This window comes from Rhinatrema bivittatum, unplaced genomic scaffold (genome assembly GCF_901001135.1).
Source record: "Rhinatrema bivittatum unplaced genomic scaffold, aRhiBiv1.1, whole genome shotgun sequence".
NCBI classification, from domain to species: Eukaryota; Metazoa; Chordata; class Amphibia; order Gymnophiona; family Rhinatrematidae; genus Rhinatrema; species Rhinatrema bivittatum.
Genome location: NW_021821199.1, coordinates 10,665 through 23,594, shown reverse-complemented (window position 1 = coordinate 23,594; position 12,930 = coordinate 10,665). Strand labels below are relative to the sequence as shown.

The following is a 12,930-nucleotide window of genomic DNA, read 5'->3' as shown; positions in this document are numbered from 1 at the left end:
ATTGAGTGAGGGGGAGGGAGTGGGACTGAGTGAGAGGGAGAGGGGGGAGTGAGTGAGAGGGAGAGGGGGGAGTGAGTGGGACTGAGGGAGAGGGAGAGGGGGGAGTGAGTGGGACTGAGGGAGGTGAGTGGGAGTGAGTGAGAGGGAGAGAGGGGGGAGGGAGTGACTGAGTGGGAGGGAGGGATTGAGTGAGGGGGGAGGGACTGAGGGGGAGGGAGGGACTGAGTGGGGGGGAGGGGGAACTGAGTGAGAGGGAGGGAGTGGGACTGAGGAGAGAGAGGGAGGGGGGAGAGAGAGGGAGGGAGTGGGAACAGTGAGTGAGAGGGAGGGAGAGAGGGGGGAGTGAGTGAGACTGAGTGGGAGGGAGGGACTGAGTGAGAGGAGAGGAGGGTGGGGAGGAGTGGGTGAGGGAGGGGGTGGTGAAGAGTGAAGGGAGAGAGAATGAGGGGGAGGTGAGAGACAGAGGGATGTAGCCCGTTTTAACGGGCTTAACGGCTTGTTAAAAAATAAAGAAACCTGATGATAATCTGTGAACATCAAAAACTAAACAAAAGAAAATCTATCAACTGTCAAAAAAAATGTAATTTAAAATATTGGAGTACTCATACCTGCTGACAGGGATCCCAAATCAGCCACCATATTTATATAATCCTTGCCAAGATGTCCTTACCGAAATACCTGCTTAGTTCCTATTGCACACCAAATCCGAAAATGGGTGAGCTTCGAAAACCATAGACTGCCTTGGGGGCATAAATGTTTGTAGGAAAAATGTACAGATCCTTAAGCAGCACGTTCCAGCCGCTTTCTCTATTGAACATGAGCAACAGATTCTAGGTGAAGAAATAACGGGAGATATTTAAGAAAAGCTGCTCTCTGTTATGCAGGAGCAGAGGAAATTTCATCTGGATGGTGGAAAGTTGGACTTCCTGTGATTTAAATGCCATCCTTTAACTTTATTTTAGAATAATTATAAAATAATTCAGTAGGTAAGATTGTACAAAACTAAAGGATATGTATGCGAGGTAAGAATAAGGGCCTCTTTGGATTGAAGGTGAAAGACAGAAAGGGTGAGTCCAGGCCTCTCAAACAGAGGTGAGGACGAGAGAATGAATAAGGAGCAGTGCCATTTTTAACTAAACTATATTTAGAGGGGATGGAGGGATTCACTTATTTCCCTTTATTAAGTCAAAAATAGTCTATATATCCAGAATTTAGAAGTAGTAGTATGTTGGGGGGTTTTTTTTTGCAGTAAAAATAAGCCAACCCAAGTTTCAAAGAAAGCACAGGTTTAGGTCATCAGCTATTTCTACCCTTCTATTTTGGAAAGTTTTTGTTTGTTTTTTAGGGCTTTTGCTTTTTTTGTTTGGTTTTGGGGTTTTTTTTGTTTTTTAGGTTTATGCATTTTCTTGTAAATAAGTTCTCCAAATGAAGGAGAACTGAAGTCTTAGTAAAACTGGCAAACACAATTAGAAGATGCTAAGATTATAAACTCTGTCTTGTTTGGGAGTAAAGAGATTTGAGGTAAGATCTTGTGGTTGAGCATGTTAAGAACATAAGAAATTGCCATACTGGGTCAGACCAAGGGTCCATCAAGCCCAGCATCCTTTTTCCAACAGTGGCCAATCCAGGCTGCAAGCACCCAAACACCAAGAAAATCCCATGCTACTGATGCCAGTAATAGCAGTGGCTATTCCCTAAGTCAAATTGATTAATAGCAGTTAATGGACTTCTTCTCCAAGAACTTATCCAAACCTTTTTTAAACCAAGCTCCACTAACTGTACAGACCACATCCTCTGGTAACAAATTCCAGAGCTTAATTGTGTGATGAGTGAGAGAGCATTTTCTTCAATTAGTTTTAAATGTGCTACATCCTAACTTCATGGAGTGTCCCCTCTAGTCCTATTATCTGAAAGAGTAAATAACTGATTGACATCTACCCATTCTAGACCTCTGATTATTTTAAGACCTCTATCATATCCCCCCTTAGCCGTCTCTTCTCCAAGCTGAACAGCCCTAACCTCTTTAGCCTTTCCTCTTAGGAACATTTTGATCACCCTTCTCTGTACCTTCTCCAGTGCAACTATATTATTTTTGAGATGTGGTGACCAGAACTATAACCACTACTCAAGCTGCGGTCTTACCAAGGAGCAATGCAGTGGCATTATGACACTTTCCGTTTTATTCACCATTCCCTTCCTAAAAATTCCTAACAGAGTTTGCGTTTTTGACTGCCGCAGCATACTGAGCCAAGGATTTCAATGTATTATCCACTATGATGCTTACATCTTTTTCCTGAGTGGTAACTCCTAATATAGAACATAACATTGGGTAACTACAGCATGGGTTATTTTTCCCTATGTTGAACACCTTGCTCTTGTCCACATTAAATTAAATTTAATCTGCCATTTGAATGCCCAATCTTCCAGTCTCACAAGATCCTCCTGCAATTTATCACAATCCGCTTGTGATTTAACTACTCTGAATAATTTTGTATCATCTGCAAATTTGATTACCTCACTCATCGTATTCCTTTCCGGTCATTTGTAAATATATTGAAAAGCACTGGTCCAAGTACAGATCCCTGAGGCACTCCACTGTTTACCCTTTTCCACTGAGAAAATTGACCATTTAATCTTACTCTGTTTCCTGTCTTTTAACCAGTTTGTAATCTACAAAAGGACACCACCTCCTATCCCATGACTTTTTAGTTTTCTTAGAAACCTCTCATGAGGGGCTTTGTCAAACGCCTTCTGAAAATCCAAATACACTACATCTACCGATTCACGTTTATTAACCCCTTCAAAAAAAATGAAACCAATTTGTGAGGCAGGACTTCCCTTGGATAAATCCAAGCTGACTGTGTTCCATTAAATCATGACTTTCTATATGCTCTGTGATTTTGATATTTAGAATAGTTTCCACTATTTTTCACGGCACTGAAGTCAGGCTTACTGGTCTATAGTTTCCCTGTTCGCCCCTGTTCGCCCTTTTTAAATATTGGGGTTACATTGGCCACCCTCCATTCTTCAGGTACAATGGATGATTTAATGATAGGTTACATATTTTAATAGATCTGAAATTTCATTTTTTAGTTCCTTCAGTACCCTAGGATGCATACCATCCGTTCCAGGTGATTTACTACTCTTAGTTTGTCAATCTAGCCTACTACATCTTCCAGGTTCTCAGTGATTTGGTTCAGTTCGTCTGACTCATCACCCTTGAAAACCATCTCCAGAACTGGTATCTCCCCAACATCTTCATTAGTAAACACAGAAGCAAATAATTAATTTAGTCTTTCTGCAGTGGCTTTATCTTCCCTAAGAGCCCCTTTAACCCCTTGGTCATCTAATGATCCAACCAACTCCCTCACAGGTTTTTTGCTTTGGATATATTTTTAAAACATTTTATTATGAGTTTTTCCCTCTACGGCTAACTTCATTTCAAATTCTCTCTTAGCCTGCCTTATCAATGTTTTACACTTAACTTGACAATGCTTATGCTTTTTCCTATTTTCTTCAGATGGATCCTTCTTCAAATCTTTGAAGGGCTATTTTTTTGGCTAAAATTGCCTCTTTCACCTCACCTTAATCACGCTGGTAATTGTTTTGCCTTCCTCTTCCACCTTTCTTACTGCGTAGAATACATCTGGACTGCATTTCTAAGATTGCATTTTTAAACAATGTCCATGCCTGTTGTACACTTTCAACCTTTGCAGCTGCACCTTTCAGTTTTTTTCTATTTTCCTCATTTTATCAAAGTTTTTTTCCATTTAAAAATTTAGTGTTCGAGCTGTAGATTTACATATTGTTCCCCCTTCAGTCATTAGTTCAAATTTGATCATGTTTTGATTAATATTGCCAGGTGGCCCCACCACCGTTAACTCCCTCACCAAATCCTGTGCTCCACTAAGAATTAAATCTAAAATAGCTCCCTCTCTTGTTGGTTTCCTGAACCAATTGCTCCATGAAGCAGTCCATTTATTCCATCCAGGAACTTTGTCTCTAGCAAGTCCTGATGTTGTTACATTTACCCAGTCAATATTGGAGTAAATGAAATCTCCTATTATTACTGCACTGCCAAATTGTTTAGCTTCTCTGATTTCTCTTAGCATTTCATTATCAGTCTGACCATTTTGGCCAGTAATACTTGGCAGTAATGTTGAAATAGTGTTTCGAGACACATGTTTCATTCACAGATCTCTTCTGCATTATCATGTAAAATTGAGGAAACATACAGGATGCACTCAGGATACTCACTAGCCATGGCAAAATAAACCTTTTCTCTGGGAAGCAATACAAATACTATCAAATAGCATAACGGTGCTTAGTAACCAAAAGCTATATTGAAAATTTATAGCGGCAGAATAGGAAATAGATAATCCAGTATGATTTTGCCTAATTTTGTGTTAAGGTCACAGACAGCTCAAATAGAAGAAAATGAAAAGGTTCAGAGTTTCTCTTGGTCCAAAATGGTCATAAGGAAGATTTTTTTAAAAGTCCCTATGCCATGAAATGAGAAGACCTGAGAATAAATAGTTGCAGACTATTAATGGATGAATGTTGCATCTGTTTCTGGAATTTTAATGTAAAGTATTTATTAAAATCATCACGGTTAAGACCTGGGTGAGCCACCCTCTTGCAGAAATAATTGATCTGTTTGAAAAGCCACACGGTCATGGTTGTATAAAATACTATTCTAAAAGTAAATTATTTGTTGATAGTTAAACTGTGTCTTATCGTTTATTGGTAAACAGTTTCTCTGTGTTTCATTTTCAGAATACCCAGAGGATAAGCAATTCTCAAGCTACACAGCCTCTTGCTACTCCGGTGGTGTCTGTGACTACTCCGAGCTTGCCTCCACAGGGACTAGTGTACTCTGCCATGCCTACTGCCTACAATACTGGTATGCAGTGCTGTTCCTGCTCGTAACCATGTTTATGCCCCGGTGGTGTCCGGTGCAGCTAGGGTGGGAGTGGGTGGCTGCTTAGAACTAATAATGGCATCCTTTGTGGCCACACCAGTCGCACCCAGATCTCGGTCCTGTAGAGAATGTCATATCTTTGAGCAGCAGACTTGCATGTAATAATGATATTTTTTTTTCTTTGAAAACAAATATTTAATAGACTGTTCCCATATGGTAGAGAGAAAAATTGGGGTTAGGAGGATATAACTGATTATAGCATTCAGTACCAGGGATTGCCTTTCTCTTGCTATTGTGGCGCATTTCTCTTCTATACTTCTTCAGGTGCTTGTGTCTTGCATTGTTAATAGCCACTTCCTCGGACAACTGTGCTCATTTGCACATGTGCTCGCTCGCTCTCCCTCCCTCCTTCTCAGTATTGAGTATACATCTTTAATTTCCCTGCAGATGTTCATTCTATGTTACTATGCCTCTTTCTTTTCTCTCTCCTGCTATTGGCAGGCTCCCCAATAAGCTCTTATTTCTTTTTGCTCACTTTCAGTGCTCCCCAAGGAATGTTTCCTTGCTGGCACACTACTTCCAGCAGCTTTGCTCAGCTAGCACAGGCATCCTTGTGTAAAAGCTACTTTCAGGGAGACTTGCTGTTGGTGTCCACATTGGTTTATTACTGTCCGAGATTCTTTAGGTGGAATTTGGTTCTGGTGACATACTCCTACAAGTCTATTCTTATTCAGTTCTCAAACTGAAGAAAAATTAGGAAACCTACCAAGAAGAGATGACAGTATGATTGCACTTCAGATTTGTTAGATTTTAGTTGTTCCTTGGTACCTCTGGGTATCTTTCCACAACTCCAGCAAAAATGAAGGCCATTGGTTAATATTTGTGTTCTCTCTCCTATTCCAATGGTTTTTACTTTAGCCAGACACCTGGGTGCTACATTTCTCTGTACTTTCTATTTGTGGAAGCCTTTTGTAAGTGAAGAATGAATCTATACAATCAGGGAGTTCCCCCGAAAGCCTTTTATTGTGTTATGGCATATTCTTTTAATGTGAAAACTGTTCATTTAACACTATTTTTGGCAAATTAAGATAAACAAGAGCACTCTTAACTGGATAAGAGGATCTTATGGAACTTTGTTAAGTAGGATTCAGTGCCAAGCAGTGCAGAGACATGCATTTGAGGTGCAGCTATCCAAAGGAACTGTGCGTGACGGAGAGTGAAAAACTGATGTGCATAGACCGAGAGAGACAGACCTCGGGGTGATGGTGTCTGATGGTCTGAAGGTAGCAAAGTAATGTGATTAAGACCAGAGGGGATGCTGGGCTGCATAGAGAGAGAGGCATAACCAGCAGGAAAAAGGAGGTTGTTATGCCCCTGTATGGGTGGTCGTGAGGCTTCACCTGGAGTACTGTGTTCATTCTGGAGCCCACTATCACTTGTAAGTGTCAATGGTGCAGGTTACAAATTTTATAAATAAGTAAATAAAAAGGATAGAGACTGGATGGAAGCAGTCTAGAGAGAGGCGACCAAAACTGGGTGGGTCTGCATCAAAAGCCATATGAGATGAGCCTGAAGGATGTAAATATGTATACCCTGGAGAGAGAAGAGACTGGGGAGATATGATACAGATATTTAAATAGCTGAAAAGAATTAATGATGCATATGAATCAAACCTTTCCTGATGGAAAAGAAGCTGTAAAACTAAGGGTCATGATATGAAACTCCAAGGGGGAAGACTCAGGAACGATGTCAGGAAACATTTCTTCACGGAAAGGATGCTGGATGCCTGGAGCGTCCTCCTGGATGCAAATGTGAAGACAGAAATAGTGGCTGAATTCAAGAGAGTGTGAGACCCAGAAGATCCCTAGAGGTTGGAAATGGAGAAATCTGGTAACCTATGTTTGTAACGTGCACGGAGCAGCAGTTACAACCCTAAACAACTTGCTGTGCAAAGGAAATGGATCAGTTGGGTCTGTATCATGTACTGTGTTACTGTGATTTTTTGTTGATATTGTGAGTAAAGCGTACCAACAGTGGAAAAACTTTCAGTGACCACATTTTGGGGTAGATTTTAAAAAGGTGCACGCACATGTACACTTGATTTTATAACTTGCGCAGGCACGCACAAGTTATAAAATCAGGGGTCAGCGCGCGCAAGGGGGTGTGCCGAGCCACACTGCCTGCCCCCATTCCCTTCCCCCTAACATGACCTTCCCATCCCTTGCCCTACTCTACCCCCCGGTCCTTTGTTTTACTTTTTGTGCCTGCCAGCACACAAGCCTCCAACTCAGCGGCAATGGCCGCTCTGTCGGAGGCCTCTGGCCCCGCCCCCGGACCGCCCCTTTTGTAAAGCCCCAAGACTTACACGCATCCCGGGGCTTTATGTGCGTCGCCGGGCTTTTTTAAAATAGGCCCGGCGCACATAAGACAGGTTACGCGCGTAAATCCTACGGTTTACGCGCGTAACCTTTTTAAAATCCGGCCCTTTGTGATGACACGAGACATCCTTGCTTAAATAAGAGGGTTTTATAAACAAAGTGATGAAGGTACCATAAGTACCATCCCTAGTCTTTATTACAGACGTTTGCTTTGGTATTTTAGGTTAAGTGTTTTTGTAGCAATCTAGGTGTATGTAAGAGGCAGGTTGTTGAGGTGGCTATTTATGTATTTATATTCTTCTTTTCAGCACTTCAAAGCAGATTACATTCAGATACCGTAGGTATTTCCCTATCCCCAGAGGGCTTAGAATCTAAGTTTTTGTACCTGAGGCAATGGAGGGTAAAATCACACGGAGCAGTAGTGGGATTTGAATCTTGGTTACACTGATTTGTAGCCCGCTGCTCTAACCACTAGGTAATTTCTCCACTCCTGGTTGTTGCATTTCATAATTCTGTTCTATTACATAACTTTCCAGGCCACTAATTAGTCTGCTCAGTGTGCTGCAGCGGTCAAAAAGGCAAATAGAAAGTTAGGAATTATTAAGGAGAGAATGGTAAATAAACAGAAAATGACCCTACCTTGAATACTGTGTGCAATTCTGGTCACCACATCTCAAAAGAAATTTAGCTGCACTAGAAAAGGTACAGAGAAGGGTGACCAAAATAATAAAGGGGGTGGAATGGCTCCCCTATGAGGAAAGGCTAAAGAGGTTAGGCCTGTTCAGCTTGGAGAAGAGACAGCTGAGAGGGGGGTATATGATAGAGGTCTATGAAATCATGAGTGGGCTAGAATGGATAAATGTGAATTGGTTATTTAATCTTTCAGATGATGCAAGGACTAGGGGTCGCTCCATAAAGTTAGTAAGTAGCACATTTAAAACAAATTGGAGAAAATTATTTTTTCCTCAAATCACAATTAAGTTCTAAAATTCATTGCCAGAGGATGTGGTAAAGGAGGTTAGCATAGCTGGGTTTAAAAAAGGTTTGGTCAAGTTCCTGGAGGAGAAATCCTTTATTTTCTATCAATCATATTGGCTTAGGGAATAACCACTGCTTATTACCGGCATTAGTAGCATGGGATTTATTGTTTGCCAGGTATGTGTAACCTGGATTGACCACTGTTGGAAACAGGATGCTGGGCTTGATGGACCCTTGGTCTGAGCCAGCATGGCAATTTCTTATGTTCTTAGGTTCTTATGTAACCATATGGGTCGTACTGTCTGTTTTTACGTACAAAAAGTTCGGATAGGTAGGATATCTTCCTGGTTTATCAAGCACCACAAGATTGTAGCATTTCCCCTCCCAGTTATGTTGGAGATTGTGTTTTATGTGGCTTTGTAATCCCTGGGATTATTGTCCTGGGAGATTTCAGTATTTATGTGGATGCTGCTGCAATGGGTCTGGCATCCTGTTTGAATACCATGGATATCTTGTTTGTCTCTAACAATATGCAAACCCACTCAAGTTGTAGGCCACACACTTGATTTGATTTTCTATTCCAGTGTTGATAAATCAGGTTTAAAATTGGAAGAAATTCAAGTGACTCCATTATCTTGTTTTGTTCCCTTTTCGGTTACATTTAAACTATGACTTTCACCAGTCTTATTCAGTATTTGCATGTCACCACTGGATAAAGTTATTTGTAAGGTTGTCACCACATCTGTGCTGATGACGTGCAGCTGTATATTTCTTAAAGACTGAGTACTGGAGAGGCTGTTAACAATCTGAATACTTCGCTAAGGAGATGGAAAGTCATCAGTGCAGGATTTGAAGATGTCCAGTACTTGAAGGGATTGTATGTACTTCCTTTTTCAAAGCACAGCTTGGAGTCTAGGGTGCCCAAATATCTTCATTTTGAAAGAATTACAATGCATCAGACAGCTGCATCCTTTTCTCAAGCAATCTGCCTTGGCAACAGATAATTTGGTTATTATCTCTCTGTTAGATTATCATAATGCTCTCTCTACTGGTCTCCCTTAAAGCAATATACATAATCCTCCACTCATCTGTTAACTGGAGCTATAAACTATGGTAGTATTATTGCTTTTGCACATAATTTACATCAGTAAATGTTTTCCTATCCAATTTAAAAATCCTAACGTTAGCCTTTATGGCATTTCCAAACCAATTATTTATCACAGCTTGTTCACTAATATACATTATCATGCTTTAGGTTTAAAATTATTTACTTTATTTTTTAAAAAATGTCCTGTCCATTCCTTACTTTTCAGCTAAGGAATCCTTTTTAGTGTTCCCTTCCATATCCAAGATGCAGTTAATAAAATAAAGAACCATTCGGAAGGATACTTGCCTAATGCATAATTACATGGATTTTTATTTTTTTTTTATCGAGCCTTTAAATGCCAGTTTTATCATCCAATATTTGATTCTGTTTTGTGTGTTTTATTCTATCCTGTTATTTAACATTGATGGTTTTATTTCAGATCTTGTATTTAATTTATCTATACTCTTTGGTATGCTTATTTTATCGTTTTATGTTATTTTAAGATGATGTGTGAAATTTGTGTGAAGTTAGATTTTTTTTATAACTCATTCTTTCCTAGATTATTAACAGGCAGAAATTTAGAGTTGCAAATCCCTGCTCTAGGCACACTTGCCTGGTTTATATAATAGTTGTATTTTGATTTGTCTAAACTATAAAAGCAGAAAAATGTCAGTAGCAATGGATCTCTCCTTCCTATATTGAATGCTTTTTGTCTTCTCCTGCACTTTCAGATTACTCACTCACTAGTGCCGAGCTGTCAGCCCTGCAGGGCTTTAACTCCCCAGGAATGTTGTCTTTAGGACAGGTATCTGCTTGGCAACAGCACCATTTAGGTCAAGCAGCCCTCAGCTCTCTTGTGTAAGTAAATCTTTGCACCACACCTATGGATTGTAAACAAATGTGTGTAATTTCTGATTCTATAGTAAGATGATATTTCTCCTTGGGTGCATGACTGTCAAGGTTATGCACTGGGAGAGCAGAAATGTAAGTGAGCATTACAGAATGAGGAGTGAAATACTTGTGTGCGTCAGGGTGATCCATACTTAATGTAATTTTTTTTTTTTATCTAGAATCTGCCTTTCATTAATGCGTTGTGAATGTGTTGTGAACGCGCATATGTATATGGACAGGTGTGCATGTACATATGCGTATATTTGGAGGGAGGGACTGCTCATATATATTTACATATGTAAATATGCGCATATTTGGAGGGAGGGACTGCTCACCCTGAACATCCAGCTCTGTCACAAAGTTTCATGCCAGATTTCAGCTAAACATTCTCTATCACGCTGATTCATAGAAAGTGCCATATATTCAAAACCTTTCAAAGTTAGCTTAAGATGTACGTTAACCATGAAATGGTAAGGGTTTTGTATCAGGGCCAAGTTTTTCCATATTTACCAGTAACAATGACTTTCTAAGAGAACTGAGCAGCCACTCAAACTGTAGTCTTTTATACTTGTTCACATCTTAGAAATAAGAAACATTTATTTGGCAACTTAAAGGTCGGGGGGGATATTATCTTGGCGTCTTGCCTTATCACAATTAACAAGACTTTGTATCAGCTGTCAGTATGAGTAGTAAGACTATCTATGGTTTTGTTACAGTGCTGGAGGCCAGTTATCTCAGGGTTCAAACTTGTCCATTAACACCAACCAAAACATCAACATTAAGTCTGAACCAATATCCCCTCCTCGGGATCGTGTGACCCCATCAGGATTCCCAGCTCAGCAGCAGTCCCGGCAGGAAATGGGCCGCTCTCCTGGTGAAAGTCTGAGTAGCTCTAGCAGTTCTTACGATGGCAGTGATCGAGAGGACCCAAGAAATGATTTCCATTCACCTCTCCTACTTGGGAGACCTCCGAACTCAGATGACAGAGAGAGCCCCTCAGTCAAGCGAATGAGGATGGACACATGGGTGACATAAGCCTCCAGGATCCTCACCTATGTGTCGCCACAATGGACTGTTTTGACATTATCTAAATTTATAAATAAGGACATGAAAAAAATATATCTATGTAGATATATAGAGATATATACACACACACACACACTTGCACATGCATATATCTTCACTTATATATATATATATGTGTGTGTGTGTGCATGTATGTATGTATCACACACAAAACCATCAGGTACTTGCTGCAACCTCTGGTGTATATGTGCAGATGTTCCTTGGTTAAAAAAATACAAATACCCAGAGGCATTGGTCAGGCACTTGCTTGGGCTTCTTTTATTACTATAATCTGTTTTGCAGAAATTCATTGTACCCATATCTAATCCCACCACACTAGCTTACAGATACTACAGTAAGAAGAGGGGCTCTCTGGTCCAGTCTAGTGTCAGCCCTATGTGTTTTGTTCCAACTGTGTGGCATACTAGGAAACATGCTTTGTAGCACCAGAGCGAGAACTAGTAGGAAGCAAAGAAAGCAATACTGTACATAGAATGGCCATTGCATAACCCAACCCGGCATGCGGCTGTACTGCATAGGGGTGCATGGGAAGGGCTGATGCTATGTACAATTTTTTTTAAATCTTGTTTTGCACGTCCAGAAAAAAAAGTATAGGGTCGAAGAAATAAGTTTATTTAACTTAAAATTATAAGAGCAAGGAGATCATAAAGAATACGCATGAGCTATACAGGTAATATTAGCCTAGAGCGGAAAGCACAGAGCATTAAAATACAAATTAATATATTAAGTTATAATTGGGATATGTTTGAAAAGCTTCTTTAATGTTCATACCTTAAAATAAATAGAAACCGATTTTAGCTCATGTACATTTTAGATTAAAGAACACAATACCCAATATGGATTGATGACTATATATAAAGTTATACTTTTGAACACATTCTGCTATAAATTATTTATATAAGCCAAAGCTGTATGTTGTAACTTTTTTTTTTTTTTTTATTTTGTAGCAAACTTTTTCTCTTGTGTGCGTATTTTTAAAGGGCAAAGAAAACAATCAAAGACAAAAAAAAAATTGCAGTGAGAACCTTGGAAATAAAAAAGCCATGAACACTTATTATACTCTGTATGTACAGTAAAAGTTGAGCCAAACTCCCTTATGTAAATAGCATCATAGATAACTTTTATCACCTTTGGTGTTAGTATCAGCATATTGTATCTTCACCAGATTAAAAAGTCTATTTTATGGATTGTCGCCAACTTGAAGAAAATTAGGCGGACTCCTTTTAAGTAGAGTATGTCACTGTTTTAATATTTACTATTTTATTAAATATGCTATACTTTCTTTGGATTTTAATTATTAATATTACTATTTCTATTTTTTAGCAGGCTGTATCTTGGGTTTCTACCCTCTCCCGTGACCCTGTGCAGTCCACGTTTTGTTCTGTGCTGTACGGTTACACCTTCAATTGACATTTTATATATTTATATTGTACATATATACTTATATATGTACATATATACTTAGCAAAGTAAAAAAAAAACCTGTTAAATACATCCTACATAAATATAAAATGTGTTGTAATAGATTTTTTTTTAAACGTTATTTAAAATAGTATCTCTCTCACAAAAGCTATCTTGACAGTTGGAGG

General features: G+C 39.5%; 1 protein-coding gene across 6 annotated transcripts in view; it reads left to right on the top strand.

The window, feature by feature from the left end:
- The window catches only part of LOC115082516 (myocyte-specific enhancer factor 2A-like), a 65,057-nt gene extending 52,434 nt beyond the window's left edge, over positions 1-12,623 (top strand). For all 6 annotated transcript variants that reach the window (XM_029586747.1, XM_029586745.1, XM_029586743.1 and 3 more), the window contains 3 exons: positions 4,777-4,903; positions 10,096-10,222; positions 10,972-12,623. In XM_029586747.1, coding sequence (XP_029442607.1) covers positions 4,777-4,903; positions 10,096-10,222; positions 10,972-11,290 — 573 coding nt within the window. In that variant the 3' untranslated portion in view covers positions 11,291-12,623. The remainder of the gene's footprint in view (positions 1-4,776; positions 4,904-10,095; positions 10,223-10,971) is intronic.
- The last annotated feature ends 307 nt before the right edge of the window (positions 12,624-12,930 follow it).